At 45.0% G+C, this 24,175-nt stretch overlaps 1 protein-coding gene across 5 annotated transcripts in view; it reads right to left on the bottom strand.

Moving 5' to 3' along the window:
* The window catches only part of LOC138600380 (receptor-type tyrosine-protein phosphatase delta-like), a 382,688-nt gene that overhangs the window by 86,099 nt on the left and 272,414 nt on the right, over window positions 1–24,175 (bottom strand). For all 5 annotated transcript variants that reach the window (XM_069671768.1, XM_069671773.1, XM_069671769.1 and 2 more), the window contains exon 10: window positions 12,147–12,332. In XM_069671768.1, coding sequence (XP_069527869.1) covers window positions 12,147–12,249 — 103 coding nt within the window. In that variant the 5' untranslated portion in view covers window positions 12,250–12,332. The remainder of the gene's footprint in view (window positions 1–12,146; window positions 12,333–24,175) is intronic.

Below are 24,175 nucleotides of genomic sequence, written 5' to 3'. Positions count from 1 at the left end.
TATTTTCTCATCTTCTTTTAATGCTGTGACCGCAACCAACCTCAACCAGACGTGTGTTCATTCCAGCCTGATGCTCCTCAGATTCTGTCATCCACTAGTTCAGAAAGCCGCTCCGTGATGCAGCAGATGCCTGATAAAATAGGCCTCTTTTTGTGTCGCTTTTGTTAACAATTTGCCGCAATATACTCTCATTTCCAATAATATTGCTTACTTTCTGATGGTACTCTCTCTGTCCTCGACGCAGCCTAAATAATTACTCTCATTGTACCTGAAACAAACTATCTCAAATAATGTCAGTCAAGCCTTTGTGCGAGTGATGAAACAAAATGAATGCTGTGTAACAGGCCCTCGTGGATTTCAAAGACGCCACACAAAGAGGCAAGGCAAAACAAAAGTGGCTGTCTTCCACCAGATAGCAGTCATCTCGAGATAAGCACAGCCTCTCATGCTTCTGTTTTGCTTTTTGTTTGCTGTTATTGTGACTCCCGTCTGCCTCCATGAATCGCTTTAGTCACTACGCAACCAATTGATTACTGCTAAGTTGCCTGGACCAGGGTTATTTTCACCGCTTATTGCCTCACTGTCTGTTGCGATGGATTACGATTTTAACATAAGATTGCATTTTCAGATGCTTTTTCTTACCCGCCATGCTTTATAAACTTGCATTATTCTTTTATTTTCCTCCCAAAATGCCTCAGTTTCCATTTTCTATCATAATAATAGCACAAACCGAAGCGCTTCCCTTTGTGTACATGAATAAAAACTTTAAGTGTTGACTCCCGGCTTTGATCAAAGTTGTGTTTAATGACTAATACTTTCTACAAAAGTTGACTTTTTCAGTGTTTCAGGAGACTTGAAATAAGATCAAAATGCATTATCTTGAATCTTAAAAGAAAAACGGTTGAGATAATTTCATATGATGAAATTATCTTGCAACTTTGCAGAAATAAGAGATGTCACTAAGCATAAAAGACATCCCAAAACCTGTTACTTATAAAACCTTCCCCTTTATTTCTATTTTATAACCTCATCAGGTTCTAAAGCCTTTAAAAATCTAGCAATCCGTTATTTTACTAAATCTCTAGGCTCATTCTCGCCCATATTTTACTTTATTTCCCATCTACCTCCTCCTAATCTTTCAGTCGGGATAGGTATCGAGCCCCGGTAGTTTTTGGTGCCGGTAAGCTCATGGACAAACAGCGCTCCTAGCGGTATTTAACATTACCATCGTTTTCATTCAATCGTAGCTGGCATCCGTCCACTAGTAATGACGAAGCCGCTGGTTGTATGTACTCGTGGTCTCCTGCTGGAGAAAGCCTAGTAGGTCTGTATGGCAGACAGAGCAAAGCGTTTACCACATTTAACTCATCTTCGTGCAATTTCCGTAAAAGGGTAGTTGTGTCTGAAGGGGGTAACACCAGAAACCTCATGAAACACATACAAGTTCTTTTAATCTGAAGCATTGCAGCATACTCTTTGATTGCTTTAGCAAAGTGGCTAATGCTAACGCGGTTGCTAGCGTCGCTGCTAGTACGTCCTCCGTGCAGCCTCCGAGTCCCGGTGGCTCCGATAGCAATGCTGCAGATGGGATTAGCCAAACTAAAAATGTTAGCTAGCTTCGGTTATTAGCACTTCTAAGTCATGTTCCAATTGAATCCAAAGACTAGCGTCAGTCAAGCAGGAGCCCCAGCTTCATTTGAAGTGACTAACATTAGCAGAAGTCAGACACGCTAGTTCTCCATCGCTAAACAAGGGAAAAGGACTCAGAATGTCACAGAGCTGTCGCCATGGTTATAGTAAAGATTTACTGCACTACAGTGGAGTCCAGTTGGTTTAGGTACGCTAGTAACTAATAGCTCTCTTAAGTGTGAATATTAAGAAACTATTTTAGCTTATGATTGTTACTGTTGCTACATTTACTGTTAATGTTAACTGTTGTTAGTGTAGGAAGATGACCACAGCCCTTAACCCCAGTTACACCCCCCTTCCAGAGACACCCTTACATTGACATGTCTTTATTTCTTGCACCGAATAATGGAGAGTAGTATCGGTAATGGTGTCAATGTAATGCTACCCCTCCCTATCTCTCAGTGCCCATTTTATTTACAAGGCGCCTTACCAACAACTGTTACATCTTCCCCATAAACAAAATTGTTATTTACTGTATACATGCACCCAATTACTGAGACATCAAAGCGTATGGTTATTTTTACCATGGGTCCAAGTAGATTTTCCCGACCATCTGATCAGCTGTGCTCTTTGGCAGTAATGGAGAATGAAAGCATATTATTACTGATGCGCCATATATTCCATCTCTTGGTTCCATTAGGTGTCCACTATGAGAGATGAGAACACAATACTATTTTTGTACATATAAAGAGCTCAGATTTGATTATGTCTGCGGTGGTGCAGAGCTTTTTTTCTTTAGCGTATGAATACATACGGAATGCACACATATCAGTAACTGTAAGTGTGGGAGTGTGGACATAAAGATGCATATGGATGCAGGGTTGTGCACGCTACCACACACTGTAAATGCTAAATGCAATCCATGTACCTCGGGTATAACCAGGCTTTCCTGCAGCACTTTGCTGCCTGCTAACTGGCTAATCTTTTCTCAGCGTTCCCACTGTCCTCCCTCTCGAGTTTGCATAATTCAGCTAAAGACACAAACAAAGCGTTCCCTGTTGGACTTAATGGCAAAACTATACCTTCTCCTTTCCGTGGACATCTCTCCTTGAGCGATCGCAACAGGGGGGAAAGGCCCAGCCAATTAAATTGCGCCGTGTAATGAAAGGCAACAGATCATGCGGTGTGAAATGTCTGTCTTACCCAAGCTGTGGCAGGAAAGAGATTTGGGAAAGCGAAGGGGAATCTCTTCCAGACTCTCTGATCATGTGTTATTTTTTCCCCTCTCTCCGTGGGGCACGAGGAGGAGGAGAAGGAGGAGGGTGGGAAAATCTTATTTGGAAGGTGTACTTAAAGAAATCCATGTCGGCATAAATCCTGACATCATCGAGTCTGCTCAACTTCCCTCTCCTATGCTTCCCCCGCATCCTCTCCTCTCTTGTGCTAACTATCAGTCTGAGGGAGAGATAAAAGTAGGGAGATGAGTGGATTAAAGGATGGCTGCGTTGGGATCGAGGGAGATTGAACTTGAGGACGAAAAGTTTGCGATGAAATGTGTTGGACTGCGTTTGGCTTAAATTTTCAGAGGGAAGACGGGAAAACAGATGAGGTTTCGAGGGAATCTACCGTCACCTTTAACTTCCTGTTGTACATGAATTATCTACACTTAACTGGAGATATCCGTCATCCTGACTCAAGTGATGGAGGGGATTAATTAGTTGATGAGAGAATGATGAATGACATGAAAACGGCACCAAGGGAGTATTAAAGCTAAGGGGAAACAGGCTGTACATGGATGTCATGATGGATGCTATATAAACACCTCATAAACGTCCAGGGACTCTTTGGTAATTGTGTGTGTGAGAATACATATTCCATGGGATGGGCTCTTAGAATTATGCGCCATTAGAAACAAGGGCTTGGCTTGGTTTCAACTGGAAAAGCCGATGGGGTCTGGCTGTGGCGTGAGAGCGTTTTTCGCCTCTCAATGGAGGCTTTCACTCTCATTTGCCATAACTAATAAACCACACTAAAGCTGTGTGTCGCTATAAATCTCCGCTTCTCCAACGGCATGACTCACTTGGTGGTGCAGAGACGCTAAAGTCGGCGGGTGAGTGAAGAAGTGCGGAAGAGAGTGAGTTAATGAGTGTGCAGGCAAACAAACAAGCGAGAGGGCGGAGTAAACAGTGACAGATCTAGTGTGTGTGTGAGAGTATTAGGCTCTCCAAAGACGGACTTTGAGCGCTCACTCCATCACTCGGCTGAATGTAAATCAACTTTGACAAGAGGAGCTTAGGGCGTAAAGATTCCCAATCGGCGTCAAGCGTTGGAGAGCGCTGTAGGTAAGAAGGTGGGGTTGTAAGCTCTCTGGCTGGGACTGAGAGACTGCCCCGAGGCGCTCCGCGGAGATGAATGGTTTAGACCATTAACCCCACCGCAGAATCCCCAACATACCCCACAGGCACACAAATGTGCTGCGCCGAGATCAGTGCAATGTGTCGCAATCTCAGGACCCCTGGAGTGAGACCAAAGCTGCAGCCTAGGGCCAGGTGTTAGCCACACGAGCTAACATGCACGACCACACACACACACACACACACACACACACACACACACACAGACAGACACACAGATGCATGACTTCAGAGGCAGATAATTCAAGAGAGCTTTTATAATCGAACTGTTATGCCGTATAAAAATGGACAAAAATGCTATCCCTACCTCCAAACACAGCGTTACTTGTGCCAAACAAATTCATTAGCTGTGTAGGTATAATAGGCGACACCATGATTTGGCCAAACCTGACTTTAGTCTGGGATACAATGTGCAGAATTTGATCTAACACATCACGGACTTGAACGATAAACCCGGTGTCATCAGCATAAAGACGTCTCAAATCTGCCATCATCTTTGGGCTTCCATTCAACGTTTCACTCCCTGTCTTAGATTCCTGCACGTGTCGACGAAATGTACTCCAGCTCTCCATTGTTCCGACTTCACACTGCGGTAAAACATCTCCCCTCGCGCGGGAAACGCTGATGTATTTCAGACTTGACTGGTCCAGTAATCCCATTACTGCGGCGAGAGCATCAATCTATTAATTGCACTGTCACTGGGGCAATGTCATGAAACACCTGCATTGTTATACAGTTCACCGGCACGGCGTATGAAGGGTGATCAGATTTAGTGCGTACGCCGGCGAGGCCAGAATCATGCCAAGTGTAAGCCGAGCAGATGCAAAACAGCTGGCATTGTGCTCGGCTCACCGGCTGATCCCGGCTTCAAAGGCATGCTACAAGGTACCCTTTGTGTGAGTGTGTGTGTGTGTGTGTGTGTGTGTTTGAGACTGTCTAAGTCTGGCGCACTGCGTTAACATGAGCCTCTATTGTTTCTTCTGGCACCTTAAATGCTCTAAGGACAGATAAGGAGGTGCCGTGCCGACTGAAAACCATACAATTCCACAGCCTGATAGACCCTGTCATTTCCTGCAGAGGTTTTCAAATATTTGGATTTCCAGAAAGGCTTTCTGGGAGTTTGTTGATTGCCACTCCAATGAATCTTTACGATTCTGATTATGGTGCTTTTGTTCTGTCAATATTCCCACTCTGAGACATGAATAGTACAGCGCGGTTAAATTGCACCACCATTTTCAAGTCAATGCGTCTTGGAGACATAAGTGCACTTAGATATAGCATTAGTGCCTGGGGGCTAGCCTTTAATTACCTGCATCTGGGCCTGTACAACATCTCCATATTGTGTGCGATTATCTGCTTTTTCTTGCGAGTGGGAGGGTCAGGAGTGGCGAAAATTGCTCGGCTTTTGTGCGATTCTGAAGTCTAAGTGTGAGGCGAAATGACTGCAATCCATAGATGAGGCTAATGGCCTTAAATAATACACTCGGGAGTAGTTGCCAGAGAAATCGGCATTCATGGAGTTAATAATGGGGCCTGATACAACCTTTAAACATAATTGCGAAGCACATTGTTGACATGGAGTTGGTACAGGCATTCTCAGGCGAAGCAAACGATAATGACTTCTTACTCGTTCGGTTCAACCTGCGAGCGAGAAGCATCTTGCGTGGCACTGATAACATTGTTTTATCTCAGATTCCCAGTCTCATCACGAGGTCTTCATCCAAACAGCGAGATGGTAATTAAGTGTTGGCACTCTCAGGGAAGGTGTTTTCAACACATCTATTTGAAGTGTGAACATGATGCGCCCTCCTCTCCTCCTTGTAGATGTTGGTGGTGTTTTTTAAAAGATGTACTGTAGTGGGAAACGTTTGGAAGTGAACGAGTGGAGCCAACAATGAGATTTCCACTTGAGCGCTGTCCGGCAGGATGATGAACGATGTGCCGGACTTGTCGAGTTTCACTGAGTCCAACCTGCTTCTTATTCTGCTCTATTCTTGCTTTTAATGTCGTTTTATACAGATACACACTCATGTACTTTGTGTGTGTCTTATTTAATGTGTGCATTTCGGCTGCAGCTCTTAAGATTACATATTGTGCATTTGTATGTGCTTGAAATAGAGTGCGTGCGTGCCTCGTATGTTAGCGCCGTGTGGGTAAAAGGGGACGGAATAGACTCAATTTAAATCAAATTAGCATGCAGGCAAATTAAGCAGAGGGATTTAATTTGAGCTGTTGTAAAAATGCTAATTTCAGTACAGCCCGGAAGCTCATATGCAAATACAACACTATTTTACAATAATTCATATTAGGCCGGGCATGCATAAAACACACATATTACAGCCGCATGTCATCTGGGGAATAGAGAATCATTAGCTTTCGGACTTGCTACAAGGTGATCCTGTCTGGGGGGCGTGTGTGCAAGCGTATGTGCACACATGCATATATTAGAGACTTCATTCATCTGTGTGTGGATTATTTAGTCTGCAGCGCATTTCACAACAGCATGCTCCTCTTTATAAGAGCGGCAGGTTGTCCGTTTGTGCGCATCTCCCTCGTTTTTTCTACGTGCAAACAGATGAACAAACTCCACAACAAATCACACTTATGATCATCTGCATTCCGCACACAAAACAGCAGACAGACTGCATAACCCTGGCAGATGCTCTTTGGATTCTTCCCGCAGTATTGCTAAACAAATGACTCCTCGTGGAGCCGTAGACGCTCCCGGATCATAAATGTGCAACTTGCTTCGACGTATCTTATAGCGAGCATATGGGAAACGGGTTCCTCGCACAAAAAAACTGGCACCTGAGTCCAATTTTAGCCCCGTATAAAAGAAGAGAAAAACTCTCCTCTGATTATCCAACAAACACTAAAACATGAGCTTTTTTTATGTTGCTGTTGCCTTAAATGCGAGTCATTTCGCTGTCATCATACCCCATCTTGTTTTCCCTCTGCAATCCCTCAAAAGAAGTGCCGCATCAATAGACGATTTGCTCTCTCTGTCCCGTGTGGTTCACCTTTTTGATTGCTGGCTCAAACAGGATTGCACATGCATTTGATGCCTCTGTAGATGTATGAGCGCATGTGTGTGCGTGCTTCAGTGTAAATACGCTTAAGGGAGAAAGATGAGGTTTGGGTGTTAACATCTTAATGTTTAGAGAGGGATGGAGGAGATGGTCGATAGTCATCTGACGTGTGAAAGAGAGGCATGTAGGCTCGCTGGGACCAAGCCATCCAGCATCAATGGGGGGAATCAATTAAAACACTATTAGGCCCACGGTTTGACACAGTCCTACACAGCATGGGGTAGTGCTGAGTGGAAAGTGCATGGCTACTTGGATGACAATATCCATACAGACATAGCTCAGCATATTTACATTAGCATGGTTTCACATGGGTCCACTTTATATATACAGTCATGACTCCTCGCGGCGGCACTGATGACATAAATGAGGGTAATGTGAACGGAAATTTATTGGCCAAAGAAGTTGACAGCAGGATAGAAGAAGAAGACGAGAGCGGAATAATGTTGGACAGTACTGTAAAACAGTTGTCGATGATGGTTAGTTACGTCATGGCGTGTTTTTATACTGCGCGGACATAACATCGTTTTCCGGAGCTGAGTTTGATGAGGAGTGAGCCATCTCGCATTCCTTACTGTCTCTGCTGAGAGTTGCGCATGCTTAACAGCAACCGGGAAGCGACACGTAAACAAAACAAAGCTAAATTGCGGTGGCTGATGCAACACCATCAAGTCATAAAACAAGAGAAGGCACGTTGGACTTGTTGATGCAGACTCGCCCAGATAAGGTAGTTAGCTTCTTAGCTAGTTAACATTAGCTATCTATAGACAGTTGTGTTGGCTTTTTACTTTTATATAACACTGTAGTGCTTAAGAAAGAACCTGATACATCTCTCTTTTAAAGCTCCTGTGAGGAACTTTTGGTTTGTGTTGATTTTGGCGCCCCCTGTGGACAAAGCCGTACCTTTTATCTCTTTTCTGATTTTGTCCTGTTCATAAAAGAATCTCAGCCTGCTTTCTTTAAGTCATATGGGAAAAATATAAACAAAGTCAGCGTGCAGTATATCGCTTCGGCTGACACCTACCCCCCCGCCAGCGGTTTCAGGCATTAAAAATAACAATATAGAAATAATCAGTCTTGTTGCTGATGGTCTGGTTTGCTTTTGTAGCTCATATAGAGTCATCAGAATTCATTTCAGTTTGTTTCATAACCTGATAAAAACTCCTCACAGGAGCTTTAAACATCAACAGTGACATTCAACTGAACAGTCCAAAGTTACAGCCACGCTGTGTGATATTTCTCTTTTACATAACATACATCATTCCCTCACCTTGAACACTTTATCATATTACACCTTTCGTGTATCGTATCGTGATATTACCCTGATCTTTGGCCACATATCTTGATCATATCGTGATACTATTGTTATCGCAGACCGCATATTGTATTGTGATATTATCGTTATTGTGGGCCACATATCGCATATTGTTGGTTTTGTGGGCCACAGATTGCCTATCGTATCGTGGGCCACATATCGCGCATCGTATCGTGATATTATTGGTATTGTGGGCCACATATCGCCTAGTGTATCGTGATATTCTTGGTATTGTGGGCCACAGATCGCCTATCGTATTGTGATATTCTTGGTATTGTGGGCCACACATCGCCTATCATATCGTGATATTCTTGGTATTGTGGGCCACATATCGTGTATCATATCGTGTATCGTATCGTGATATCGTTATCTTGGGCCGCTTATCGTGACTTACGCTGCATTTACCATCCCTAGTCTATGAATGTCATTCAGTCAATACATGACGACTGGAAAAAGGTACCCACGTTGAGAAACAATCTCACTTCTAACACCGGCTTTCTTTTTGCTTCATATCAGTGACTCATGAAACTATCCATCAAGTTAATGAACAGCCAAGTCATTTCGTGCAGATGCCCACGCTGAAGTTTCCATCGCTGCCCAGGTGGAGATGTTAAACGCTCGCGGCTCTCCTCTCATCCTCATTTTTGCATTACAAACACACGAGGAATTGTTTGTTGCCTCCCCGCTCTTCCCCTCTATCGCACTCTGTCCCCTTGGCTCACCGGGGACAATTATGCCCTTCTTTTCAAGCCATCGCCAAGCCCAATTTGCCACACAAATTAATTGGGGCCGCATTTGAAGAGCGAGGGAGGGACGGGGGTGAAGGAGAAAATGAGAGAAGGGAAGACGAGAGACAAAACAACAACAGCAAATAGAGAGACGTGGCTACACAATCCTCTAAGATCACCATGAGCAGTTGCAGAAAGGACACAATCACTAAAATGTGTGTTTATTAGGGGGCATTTTTCTTGAGAGAGGGCTCTAGTGTCCACTGTGTGCGGTGGCGAGAAGGACTGGCTCCGAGGATCGCGCCATCTGTTGAGCAGGCCGACTCAGCCATTTTCTGCTCTCGCGTGTCTCATATCCTCCACCCATATCCACAGCCGGAGGCTAGCACACACCCAAACGGATCCAGAGCACCAACAGAGGGCAGCTTTTCCTTTTCGGAAGTGCAGCAGGATTTTGTGCTCCTGAGGGTTAAGTGTGGAGCGGGCTTAATTGAGTCGGAGGTCCTTTTAGGTCCTGAGTGTGAAGCACAGATGGGGATATAGTGTCTGGGCTGGTTATTCTTGTGAAGGGCATAGTTAAGGAAATTTCTAGGAAGCTGGAAGGAGCGAGTGCGCTGCGTCCAACAGCAAAGGGAGAAGATGGAGGCAGAAAAAAAGCAAAGAAAAGGGGGAGAAAATTGGCAATCGAGCGAAGGGGAGGAACAAACACGTCCATGCAGGAGCAGAATGGTGCTAATATAAATCCCACGGCTAATACGAGGCACTGGAACACACAGGCAGAGCTCGCACCTCACTCCACTGACCTCCCCGACTCCCACGCACCCCCTCGGTCATTAACAGACAGCCACTGTGGCTACCTCATGATAAGTTTGTTTTGGCTTTGGAATGATGACCCAGCACAGCTGTCTGAGCAGGGTATGAGGTCGCAGCAGCTGCTCACAGCCGGGGCGGCGAAAGGAAGGAAATTAACGGGGGCTTTTAGAGTGGGGGGGTGGGGAACACAGAGGCGTCAAGATTCGGGGGCTGCTGACTGCTACATTTGTGCTCGAATGTGACTGTGGAATGTCTGGACACGCGAGAGAGGAAGGTTTTAGGAGTCGTGTTTTTCCTTTAATGAAATGCTGTTATGTACGCTCACACGAGACCGAGGAAGATGGGAGTTTCTGAAAAGATAACTACTAAAAGCCCCCTCGATGCTAACGTTTATCGACTGTTAATGCCGTTTTGGGAACGTCTCCGTAATTAAATCGTGTCAATAAATCCAGAAGCTGCGCATAAAACGGGGAATACGTCCCCCCCCCCCTGCTGCGAGACACATGTGGCAGGAGGCAGAGACAAAAATAAAACACATTCGAACAGATCGCTGGGAACATTTCTCGAGCACAAAGTTGAAAATCTCAGCCATCAATTTCACTTTGCGTGGCCCCGTCGTGTTCGACCTTGGGTGAGCGATCCCTTCATTCATTCAGAGATATTCAGCCGAACGGAGGAGGGGGGACTTCAGTCGGTGCGAAAGGGTGCAATAAAACTTTTATTCATCCCTCTGTGACTCCAGAAGCTAATGATTCATGGATCTTAGTGTAAAAAAAAAAAGAAAAAGAGACGGACTGTGGGAGAGGAGGGGGGGGAGAGGGGGTGCTGTGGTGCAGGACTAGAGCTCAATGAGGTTTGAAAACTGTTGTCACACATCAGCGAGCAGGTGTCTGATGTCAAGTAACTCAATTCCAATGACTTCTCATCATGAGATTCTCAGGCTGAGGCCGGAGCAGTTTTCTGGTTCACATCATAGTTTTTGCAGCAGGAGTTGGAAAATAAGGACTTGAATGCATTTGACTGAGAGGGGATGGATCATTAGGAGATACAGGTGTGTGTGTGTGCGTGTCTTAAACACAGATTTAAAGGAGCAGCTCGCCACTGGAAAAAGCCCCTGTCAGTAAAAGCTGGTGTTCTCTGTAATCGATAGAAGCAATAATATTTGAAATTGGCGCCATGGGGTGGAGAAAGTTGTACAAACAGCTCGCTCATTCTACATTCCTACAACACCCAGCGTGCATTGCGCCTCTCCCTCTGAAAGGAAGGCCCAGCGATAGACGCTGGAGTGAAATACTAACGTTTCACTGCAGGCAACGACTCAGAGCGGTACAGAATCTGAAATACAACGAGAATATACCGGTGGATCGTCTTAAAAATCTTCAGGTCTGCAGTCTACATTTCAAACCTGATGATTTTGAACAAGACATGACATCAGAGGCGAGCGTCCTAGATTGAGGAAGTGTAGTTTAGCAACTCCCTGGCCTCCGCCAGATGACGCATTTTAAGTCGTCTGGCGGAGGTTTTCCAGGGCCCATTGGAGAAGCGGATAGCATTGTCCATTTTTTTCCCTACCACAGTGGCATTAGCTCCCCATAATAGCATGACAGGACTGAGGTTGAAAAATCGGGGACCTGGCCCTTTAAGGTGGGCACAGAGAAACTTTTCTCCTCCTGCTGATGAACGTAAAAGTCTCTCTGGTGTCAAGGTGTGCACATAAATCATTCTGCACAGTGAAGGTCAACCTTCAAAATAAAGTTACAATGAGTGAAATAGAGTTTTCAGTGGAGGGGGACTTTAATGTGATATTTTTTTATACCATAACTGATATTAAACCAGTGTTTCCTCTCATATTTTATGCTTTGAAATGCTGCTAATTTACTGCTAAACTACATTTTATATCAATAAATAATGAGCCTAACATCTCAGGCTGGCAGTGATAACATCTTCCCATTATATCTGCAACCTCATCAAAGTACAGACCAGCATGTCTGTCTTATTGACACGTTTCATAAAGTATTTATTTAACTTTCATGTGTGTTCATGAACAACTTATGTATCTGAAAAAAAAAGCACAAACAAAAACATATCCCTTGCCACCCCGCCCCCAACCCAGCAGGCCGCCACACTGGAGGCCCACGTGAGAAGCCAGCGGTCCACTTACTTTGAGCGTCGGCGAGGTGGAGGAACAGACCCAGGACGAGCAGCAGCGGCAGCAGCAGCGTGGGTCTGGCTCTGTGCATGGTGGGACAGCTTGGCACCAGCATGCTTTGGCAGCCTCGGTGGCGCTGGCTCACAGAGCCCTGTGAGTCAGTCTGGTCTGATTTCTCAGATGCAGGGTATTCACAGCCTATGCGAGGCAAGGAGGGATAGGGGAGAGAGGGGAGAGGGAGCGAGGAGGGAAGGAAAAAGGAGAGAGAGAGAGTGAATGAAACAAAGCTGTTTGGCTCCACGGGTTTTATCTATCCCTGCACATTTCTGACATACCCCCACACAGCCTCGGCTGGAGCTGACAGAGGATAGGAAGAGGCTGATGTGCTCACAGGGTATGTTCTGACAGTTCTCTAAATGGAATAGTCACTTCACACAATGCGGGTGCACGTGCACGCGATAGAGAGGGAGAGAGAGAGAGAGGGAGGGAGAAACCACACAGATGAAAGGGCGGACTAATAAGATTTTGTCTTCACAGCTTTGGTGGCGAGCGCCAATTAAATCCGCCGCATAATAAGAGTACATTTTAAGTCCTGCTTAGATCAGTGTTGATATCTGTTTCACATAAAAGTGCCTGTGTTGCATGTAAGACCAGAATACAGGAAATATTCATGAATGCTTCTTCATTTCGTTAAAGTAAATTCCACTGCTGTCTTTTCCTTGTATTATGATAAATGCGTTCAATAAACCGATTCATCTGAAGCTCATAATCATGCTTCTTCCACCACATTTAATCCATATTAGATGCTGTAATAGCCATAAGTGCCTCCACAAAGTGATGGAGTAGCTTAGCTTAGCTCAAACAACAAGTGAAAAATCCATAAGACAGAGTGGCCGAGTGTTGCCATTCATGTTTCAGCCCCCTTTTTATCGAAGGTCCGCTCGCTACACGCCTGTGAAAATCAATGTGATACAGTGAGCCAGTATTAGCCGCAGACCCGCTCTATCCCCTTGTCATCCATTTGCTTAAGCTGGAGCTTGATCCTCGGTGATGGATGCTCTGCGGTAGTCTTCAGCTCGCGACGCAGCTCCCAGCTAATCCAAGTGTGTGTGAGCTTTGATGACATGCTGCACTTGCCGGCTAGCATGCTAGGCTAGTGGGCCCCGGATTGTTCTGCGGGGGGATGCTGTTGTTTCAGCTGGTGCGCCGGCTGTGTAGCGTGACATTTCGGGCACTTTATGTAGCAAAAGATCAAACAAATACATGTCAGATGTCTTGTAGTTTTTGGGATTCGGAGGCAGAAACTCTAGAAATAATATTTTATTGCTTTATCTGCACATTTGACCGCCACCCACGAAGAGGGAAAAAAAGGAAAACAAGCCCCCCTAAGCCCAATCAGTAGGCCGCGATGATGACAAAGTACCTCATTTCCCTGTTACCAATCATCCTCTTTCTCGCTCCCAGCTTCTCCCTCTTTCATTTCTGTGGGCTGTAAATGGCAGAAAAGACGGGAAGATAGCGCACCTGTCACACTCGATTTGTGTTGGGGGGAGATAGACACGACTACCTGTCTCGGAGCGCCGCGGGGCTAGCAGCGAGCGCGTGGAGCGGGGGACGTGTGGCGAAGGGAATCAATTTGAGGCAATCTCATCCCCCGCTCACACCGGCGCGGCTGACACACAAACACTATACATATACATACATTTGAGCACACTAGACAGAATTTTCACATGAGTAGTGTTTGTAGCGACTGTGGATTTGATTAGAATCAACTGGACTGAAAAGCCAGGAGCAGGGCATGATGGGATAAAGCTGCAGTGTGATCCATACGCAGCTGTCTGTCTCCTCAGGTTATTGTTCTTTTACACGTCTGCCCCTGCAAATCTACCCGTTGAGAAATTAATGCGTGAATCTCCATAATGACATGACATTAGGTGGCGCGGGAGAAGTGATACTCAGCAGCCCTCCCCTTCTCGATTCACGCCTCGCACCCGTTTACACACACACACACAAACACACACACGCTGATAGAGGCAAACAAAACCATCTGTAGGTTGTGTAACCCGCCGGTGAGGCTGCGCTATGTGAGTAAACACAAGAAGAAGAAGCAGAAACACACCCACAGAAACCCTGGTTTACACCAAAAATGAAAGCAAGCGTGTTACAAGGAAACTCGCTGCCACCTGCCAGACCTCGCAGAGGGCAGCAGTTCGCCTGACAATGGATTTGCTTCTGAAAAGCTGCAGCCTTTGTGTATTAAAGCTAGCATTCGTAGCTTTCTAATTACAAGTACGAGCATGTGCATGACTTTAAATAATCCGACACCACCTGTGCCCATTTTATCCCCAACATGGCCTCTTTTCGTTGCACTCCGCACCTTCACTTTCATACATTTGGCGCCACCGATGCCTCCCATTGAACATCTATTACAATAGAACGTGGAAAAAAAAACAATCTGGTCTTTCTTCCTGAGCCCCTGGTGGTATTATTGTGTTTCCATTCAGTGGTGCTTCATTCAAAGGATTTTGCTGCTGATAGCAATCATGCATTATTAAACAAAGCCTGACAACATGCACAATGTTAATTAGAAAAAGAGGGGGGGAGTGTGTGGCGAGGAAAAAAAGAAAGGGGCTGTTGAGCTGTCTACTCTCTCTCCTTCCCCGTGATCCTTATCAGAAATGTGAGAGAGAAGGAGGGTGGGATGTTTATATTCTCCATAATGGCTGGTCTCTTTTCTCATTTCTGCCTGCGTGCGTGCTATTCTGGTTAGACGAGCAATATTATTAAAGCAGGAAAAAAAAAAAAAAAAAAGAATCAGCTGTATTTATCTTATATTCCAGCCACGCTGCAATAAACGTGTTATGAGAGAGAATGCAGGCGGGGAAGTTATGAGCTCCCCAAAGCAGCAGCGGCAGGTTGACAACATCAGCTTCACGCCAATAGCTCTAAAATGTTGTTGCACAAACCAGCTGGAATCAAAAAAGTGACACATAAATATGCTGATGGTGCAACTTTAACGAATCCAACATGTCTTGCGCAGAGCAGCCGCACCACATTGCGCCCATCCCGCGTGCAAAGTCGACTAATTTCCCTTCATTTCTGCTCCAGCGGGGTGTTTTTAATTTCAGGCTCATGCACAAACTTCAAGGAAATCGTTGCATTCACGGATTGTTATCCTAACAGACCAAAGCGGCCACAAAAATGCCACCAAATCTATTAAGGCCAAACGCTCTGTAATTAGCCCGACACATGCAAGGACGAAGCAGCGCAACACTTAGCGGGGACGTGATCCGTGCTGCAGAAAAGTTAGCTCTAGTATCATGCCCAGCCAGGCACGGCAAACAAGACTTTGTTTCGTTTTATGAGGCCGGACTTTCTATTTCCCTGCAGACTGGCAGAGTTAAAGAACGCAGTAATTACCCCGCACACGCACACTTTGAGACTACAGTGATATGCAGGGCTGGAGAGGGGAGGCTATTGTAATCGCTGTGTTTGAACTGAGGCCGAGACAGACGGCCACTGCTTCAAACAACACGGCATCAGGGCTGCAGCAGATACACATTCTACACATCATATTTAAACTACTTTGGTTTGCATCTTTTTGTGTACATAATTGCCAATTTAGTAATGCAGTATTGCATCAGAGCAGAGTTACAGTTCTCTATTGTCGGCATTCTTGCCTCAATTATAATTGATACCTTTTTACAAATGATTAATAGTGTTTTATGTTTGTTTATGTTGCATATTGCTGTTTTAATATATCTATGTATATTATATCTACATATTTATATCATAATAACCTTCTACATTAAAACATTTACCATTTTTAATTAGTGTTTTGATATCTACAAGGAAAAAACACCACATGTGATTCATTAAATATCACACAAGCTATTAAGAGAATACCATCAGGGATACATTGTGGTACATATGTTGTGTTATTTGGCCTATTTTACATAAAATGTAGTGCATAATTGGTCATTAAAAAGACTGACTGATGTTTATGAATGCTATACTTTAAAAATGGAATGCAATTATGAAAATGGTGTGTTCATTTTGGAATAAATCGAAAGGAAAATTACCGTAAAATCCAGAATATAAGTCACAGTCTGTTTTCGGGGTGTCCCAGAGGGAAAAAGGCAGTGTTGCCAAATGTTTTCTAATGAAAGTAGCGAGCACTAGCTCCAAAAGTCACCACATGATGTCATAAGCTAATGTGCATATTGGTGATGTCATCATCAATGCTGCCCGCTGCCCCAGGCCAGCCCCGCTCGCCCCTGACTGCCTGCGTAGTGCTGCTTGAACTCGAAGCTGTTGGCAGAGGAGCCGTGAACTTCGATTACTCTGAGCAGCATACATGGGAATGAATTACAATATAATGCATTTCACTGGTCTGAAAAAGTCGCTAATTTGTCAAGTTGCTTTTTTAAGAATAAGTCGGCGCGAGGGTCTGAAAAGTTGCTAAATCTAGCGAGAAAGTCGCCAAGTTGGCAACACTGGAAAAAGATTTTCTATAGCTATTTAATAATAAAAAACATGTATAGTTATTTTAACACTATTTACATTTATTTTCATTTAAAACACATTGAAAGACCCCTCAAATTACAGCCTGCCATCTTTTTTCACTATGTGGAGTTTGCAATCCTGCTAGCTAGCAATGCTGTAGCTAGCTGTAGCTGGCAGCCTACGGTAACGTTGATTGTTGTGAGGGTGGCGGCTGCAATGGCGATCATGATAGCGTATGTCCGTGACGATGCTTTGCCTGGAAACAGTTTAATGCGGCGATGTGACGTCACCACTTAACCGGATAGCGCCATCGTCAGGGTAAAATACTCTAACACAATAACATACCTCTCTGGTATAATGGTTGCATCGGTATATAGGACGCAGCCCACTTTTTAGATGAAAAAAATGTATTTAAAGTGCGTCTTATACACTGAATTTTACGGTACGTAAACTAATAGAGAAAAGAGGGACAGACCTTTAAAACTTCTCTGTACAATAGGTGCATTCCTTTTCTTTGTGCCATCAATCTGTTGTTGTGAGACAACTAAAGAGTCAGTGTTGTTTAAATTAAGTCCTTAAGGTCAAAGGTCACGGTCTGCCGTGCACTCGAACTTCTCCTTTGTTCAACAGATTTGGTAAAGTTCAAACATGGCTGCCTGTAACAGGCGCCCGCTCGCTGCGCCTCGGGGGTGTTTTAAACATCATATGACCAGATTTATAAACTAAGCTCATCAAAGGCAAAGCTACACGCACCCATTTCCTCTGCCAATCCCCACTTCCTCATGAGAGGGGTTAAGTTTGGGTGAAGTCACAGTGTGTTTGCTGCAGCCATCTTTTACCTTTTTCTCTGTCTGTCACTCTCTCTTGTATGTGCGCTTCTTTCTTCTCTTAAACATGCCTCCTCTTTTCTTTAAAGGCTGTACTACTACTACTTCCCTCTGCCCGCGATGTTGTGATTTAAGGCCGAGTGACAAGGCCGTTTCTCACACATCGCTCCCGATCAGCCGGCATGTGTAATAACATCCCTCAAGCTAAGCTAAGCTATGCCCCCGAGTGCAGCCTCCACATGAAAGGCCCTGACAACCGCACATCAGAGGAGTTTATTTGCAATACTTATTTATTTTCTTTCTCCCCCCCCCCTCCCTCTTTGCCTCCTCTGACCTCCCTTCCAACAAGCCTCCCACGGTCATAAACTCTCCTCCGGGTGGTACCGCCGACTTTCCGTCTGAGAAAAAAAATCGGGTTTTTTTTTACAGCCCCGTCTGCGAGACTCATTCTTGACAAGCAAATGCTGCCGATGCTCGTGCTGATGGATACGTCTTGTTTTCTTATGAATGGATCACGCAACATGAAAGGCACAGCGGGGAGCTAATTGGCTCTGATGACATTTGTCTGTCTAATAATTGCTTTAAAAGCACCTGCTGCGCCTGTAGGACAACGGAGCTATCACAGAGCCATCTCAGCTGTGTGTCCATTGAAATTAGAACCAGGCGATTTCAAAGCAAGCCCCCTTTTTTTCCTCAAATGTCACAGCAGAAACAGCGTAAAATAACATTTATTCACCTCGCTTTTGAACACTGTTATTAAATCAAATTATATTTGGGGCCTTTTCCCGTCCCGGCAAAAAGTAGACATCTTCATGGAGTCAAAAAAACACTTGTATCGGGAAAGACACGGGTCAAGGAGAGGATGGAGACGCATGTTGCAATTTGTAAACCGTTACCTTGTTTGGGTGCAAAGAGCAAGGTTGTGTCCTCATGAGAATTCAGCCCACCCAAAGCGACCTTGAGCACACACTTTAGTAACTCAAATGACCACGTAGCATCGGCTCACAAACACTCCTCCTCCTCCCACTCGTTCTGTGTGTGCTCTTTTTTTTGTTTTCAACAGCCTCTCCTTGACTTTTTCTCTCTACCTGCTCCCTCTCTCTCTCGCTCTCCTCACCTATCCTTTTCTCCCGTCTCATTCCTCCTGCCACGTTTTTCCCAGCAGCTGCTAGGTTCAGATGGATGGTCCCCACAGTGCAAGACCCTGACCTGCAGTCTAGTGACTGATTATCCCTGCGCCTTGTTGTGCTGCTCTCTGAAAGCATAGCAACTCGCACACACACAGGTAGCGCAAACACACACACAAGGTTAGGGAGCTAGTGGGTAAGCTTTAGGGACACGGAGGAGTTTATAACATATTTCATCTTTGTGTGCACGCTGGGGTCACCTCCTTTGACCTTGATGACACTTGTAAACACACTTTTGAACTCCTAAGGGTTAGCATATGAGCTGTGTAAGCTATTCAAATGAACGCGAGGCCTTCCTTTGTGCTAGGTTAGCTTGTGACAGCATGGACGGCTCCTATATTACAAGCGTGTGCCACTTGTGTCGTGCTTGACCTTGCGCATCAGCGTTTTGCACAGGGAAAGAACTTTTTATCATGCAAACAGGCGGGATCTTGAGGAGTTCATTGTTTCGGGGGGCAGAGAGTGTGGCAGGATGGGGGTGAAAATGAGAAAAATGGTAGACGCAGCAGCAGCCAACCTGGAATGGCTGGGATTAAATTTATGCCGCATGAACAAGGGAGGGCGAAATCATGTTACATATTATGAACCAGGAGGGGGAAAAAAAGAAGGGGGGAGTAGGGCGGCGCAGAGAGGGTGGGAAATATAATGGATAAGGGGAGCAACGAGGCAGAGAGGTGGTGAGAGAAAGGAAGCAGAGGAGGCGAGGAAGAAGGGAGGAAGAGAGCACTGTAGGGTGGAGAAGGGAATGTGCCTCAATGCCAGCTTTTCTCACGCTCCGTCTGTGCTTGCACGCCTAACAGAGGCAGCGCCAGGGAGATTGAGGAGAGGAATGAGGGATTGAAGGAGGAAAATTACGGGGATGATAGTTGTGAGGCCTTAGGTCCACATCCAATCGCACAGATGCAGCGTAAAAACACCTACTCAGGCATTCATGCACACATATAGACACATACAAGCAAAGCCAAAAGGCACGCATAGCCTTTGCACCGCATGCTCCTGGCACTTTGACATCTACCCCCAACGCGGCAGCGATCTGTGGGAGGATGAATAATCTCACTTCCGAGAGGCAGAGAAAATGAGAGAGAGGAAGGAGGGTGAGAGGGGTTGTTCCCAGCCCGAGCTCGTGTCGTTTTATGGAAAGCACAGAGCCCTCGAACCAGACAAAAACAGCATTCCGCTGCCACTCGCATCAGACATCAGAACAGAGCTCTATTGAAAATACACTGACGAACACAGGCCTGGGAATTGTGTTGCCCCCCCCCCCCCGCCCTCTAATACATATGCCATAAGTCAACAACAATATGCCTCCTTATCTTTTGGAAACAATTGAAGGTGCGTTGCGCGCCACTGACATTTTGGCGCCTTTTGTACACAAGCCAAGCCGCTTGGTATGTAAATGCACTACTTAGACGTACATGAAGGATGTAAGGAGGCGCTGGGGGCATACACGCTACACTCATAGGGCAGCGAAATAATTAAAATGCCAAGTGTCTCCCATTATCTAAATGCTAATTTGCCTCGATATAGCCGGAGCTAAAATGTAACGCCACATTATGGTAGTGAGCTAAGGCGACGGCGGGTAAATTTCCCTTCAATTAGCTTAGCAAACTGTCTTTCACCTGAGGTGATGTGGCGGATGTTTTAATAAGTAGCGTCAACCCATGTGTGTGTTATTGAGTGGTTCTTACCCCACAGTGCACACAAGTATTTGCAGAGTTGATCAAACTGACATCATTTCCTTTCTTCAGTGTATTATGGGAATTTGTGTTTTTTCGCCTTGACTCGTACTTGATAAGAAATCAACAACAGCAAGAACAGACAGGCGGCGTCACAACCAGCTGCTTATCAAAGCTCTTTGCATGAAAATCCATCAGTGCCAACAGGGAGGCCGAGGGGACAAAAAATATTATCAGAGATATGAGATGTTTTTGCTGAATACACGCATAGAGGTGAAATTGTGTTGTTTCTGCTTCTCTATCTGTATCCTGATAAGACAAAGGACATACAGGGTGGCTATGAACAGCGTTTTACAAAGCTGTTTCAATATTTCAGTGGTTCAAGTGTTCTTACTAAAGTCTGCTGAGCACTTTGATGTGGGCACTGCTGATTAATAGATTTGAAAAGCCCAACTTTTTTTAGTTCTTGGACGCCCTTGAAAGGTGTTTTAGCCAAGCTAAGCCATTGTTCTCATGGAGAGGCAGTGCAGGCTGCTTGCGCAACTCTGTCGAGGGAAAGCAATGGTTCACCCAGAGGCAAAAGCAACAATTCCCCCCTTTGTCGTTTCACTAAGACAAATGCCTGCCATTGCCGCGTTAGCAACCAAACAAGAGCAGTTCCCCCGTCAGTGATGGTATATTGTCGCACTCGAACAAGACATTTTATTATGCTGCTGAAAATGAATGAAAAGGTCCCTTTCTCCAGCCACAGTTTGGAGATTGAAATTCAAATCAAATGCCACCTTCAAACAAATGTCAGTACAGGAAATCAAAACCGCTCTGTCTACGCCTGGCATCAAGCAAAATACACAGTTTGACATTTGGAAGTGATTTTCTCTCCCTCTCCGTCTTTGTTTCTTATAAAATTAACTTGGAAATCGTCTGAAAAAATGCACACAAACCCACATCAGACGTGCAGTCTTTGCTGCTCTCGCTCCACATCTAACACCCGTCTTAGAAACCTTTCTACAAGCTCCCCCTAACCAACACAACCCACCCCCGAACACTCACAAACATGATTAAGACACTGTCAAGCCTGACATTGCCATCTCCCATGCTGTCAGTGGCCCTCACTGGGAGTCGCTGTTGACTGACTGCCTGGATGTACCTTATCATTAACAGGGCCGCCTGCGCCGCCACGGAGGGGCTTTGATGACAGAAACTAAGGCCCCGGTGCCTGCCCCTCCCATTCCGCCTGCCCAAGTGTCATCTAAATGAGATAGGGCCCAGGAGCTAAGGGATTAGGCACTGCATAATTACCTATTTAAAGATCCTAATTGAGCATTTCATTAAGAGACTGGCACTGAGATTTTGCCAAGGAGGGCACTAAAGGGAGACAGACATAGTTGCCTGTGCATGCATGCGTGTATGCATGTGTAACCTTGAATTCAAGGGTTACCTTGTTAGCATGGATGTCTCTTGTTCGTCTCTTTTGTTTACATTGCACTTTGACTAGTTGGCACATGATCTTGCAAGCGAATCTACTAGAAATTGAAGGAAGAACACAAGTAGCCATGAAAGAAATGTGCTCTTACACGTTGTGATCCTTTGAATAATCTAAATTTAGTTGAATATTTATCTAAAGATGGTCCTTTCCAAGACTTTTTTGGTAAATAGTCATGCCAGATGCCCTTGACTTTCCTGAAATACATGCAACTCTAGCTGCTTCAGATTATATTTTTGCTAATAGCGCTGGTATTTCATTTATGATACAAGCTTGTCATTCTGCTTTAATGACCTGTCAAAAACTGTTGTTGGAGACATGTAGAGTTAATATGTAATGTGATGCAAAGTGTGCTCCAGCTGTCCTTGCCAGGGAAGTAAATCTACAAACTAAAGGAGAACATTCGAGAGTCCTCGGCTCTGCTTCACGCGATGAAAGAAAACACTACAAAGCTGAAGCGTTACCCGTCTCTGTGAAACTAATTGAATCCAATAGTTGGGAAATTTGCATGCACACGTTACTGTTAAGTTTCCACCAGCCCAATGACAAAAGACAGCTGCGAACATTGTCAGCAATCAAACTCGCCACGCAGTGTCAGCCCCTAGGTCACCAGTGCCACATCTAAAGCAGTTATTCAGACAAGACATGAGATACAAAAGGATATATATCTTTTTATCTGCCTTACAGAAGTTAGGATAACAGTTATTCATTGTGATGTTTACCACTGAAATTGAATTTCTGATGTGAAGCCTAGATAGTTTGAAAAAGGAAATTTTAATTTACTTCAAAAAGAGCTTTCTTTTGTGCAGTCTTTAAGATCTTCAAAGCTCTTGGGACGAAATGTACCACCGACACAGAGAAGACAGAACGCCATTGAATTGCCTTCCAAACATTTTACATTTCTGGTTTGCCAAAGACTGCTTTGCAAATCCGCGACATGATTGTATAACTGGCTCTTGGCTTGTTTAGTCACACATTTAGCGCTGGGGCAGTAAAGAAAGATTCTCAGGTCAAATCATTGTTCTAAATTTAGTTATGAAATCCACTACACTGGGTTATGCAGGGCTAAAATTAATGAACAGAAATGGACGTTGGACGACACCAACGGCCCCCAATCTTTTGTCATTATCACAATTCCTACATCACCAATCATTCGAGCACAATGCTAGACCTAAATAGTTTGCTTATGACCGATTTGACCTGATTTCCATGACCCAGCAGGCTGTGACTCTTCTTTGCCCCCTCATCTCTAAATCTGGTATCACTGGGGACGTTGGCAAGTCGCTGGCAGTTGCCTTGCGCATGATTGACTTGTTTGCTAAATGACTAGCATCTGAAGTGGCAAACGCTAGCTTGGGGCAGTTGGAGACTTTGGGGCAGACACCAGCTGCTAACTGCTACAGATAAACTGTCCCTCCCTCTAGGGATTCATATGAGCACTACGGTGGGGGGAAGTGGTGCTGAAGTCTGGCCAGGGATGCTCAGGGCTATAATGACACTGACACATCATGAGTCAGTCAGTGCTGCTGCTGTACCAGACCTATTATTCTTCTTTGGCATGATGGAGGTTGAAAAGTCCGTGCATGAGCAAGGAAATGAATCTGGATCTTGTACATGACAGGTGAGAAATCTGTCCCTGAGCCGACAATGATAACAAACTCAAAAGTGAATCAAATGTCTTTATGGTCTTCTATGTTGAAAGGCATTCAGGAAGTTATAACACATTTGAGGATTGAATAATTATCTAGGCACTTGATTGATCTGGTATGTTCACCTTTTTGGCTTTTGCCTTTATTATATAGGACAGCTGAAGAGAGACAGGAAATGTTGGGAGTAGAGCGTGATGAATGACATGCGCCAAATGATCGGCAGACCGGGAGTCGAACCTGCGATCAGTGCATTGAGGACTGTAGCCTCTGTACATGGGGCGACTGCTCTACCAACTGAGCTAAACCAGCGCCCCCTGGAACCTTCACCTTGATTCCGACTAATCTTGTTGTGTTTACATCAGGTGTGCAAGTATCTGTTGCTGTCGTAATCTCTGTAGTGTAAGCATGGGTTGGTGATTAGGTTAGTTAGTAGGGAGGATACCTTATCCAAATCTCCCGTTTGAAAAATCATCGTTCAACTCCCTCTCTCCCTTTGTCCCCTCACAATGAACTCCAACAATGAAGCGTGCAATAAGCTTCCGAGTCTGAAATATATTCACTTGCATAAATGGCAGATTGGCAAAGGGTACACAAGAAAGCAAGACACATAATCTCCGAGGGAAAACCTCTTTGTGCGAGAAAGCGTGCACATGTGTTGCTCCATTCCAGCATAAAATTTTCGAAGGCCTTGCCACTGCTGTGATTGTTGACTA

The sequence above is a fragment of the Semicossyphus pulcher genome, unplaced genomic scaffold (genome assembly GCF_022749685.1).
Source record: "Semicossyphus pulcher isolate SPU_LCO1_2020_fin unplaced genomic scaffold, fSemPul1.0.p SCAF_21, whole genome shotgun sequence".
Taxonomy (NCBI): Eukaryota; Metazoa; Chordata; class Actinopteri; order Labriformes; family Labridae; genus Semicossyphus; species Semicossyphus pulcher.
The sequence above is the reverse complement of the archived record's forward strand: the minus strand, read 5'-3'. Positions and strand labels throughout refer to the sequence as shown.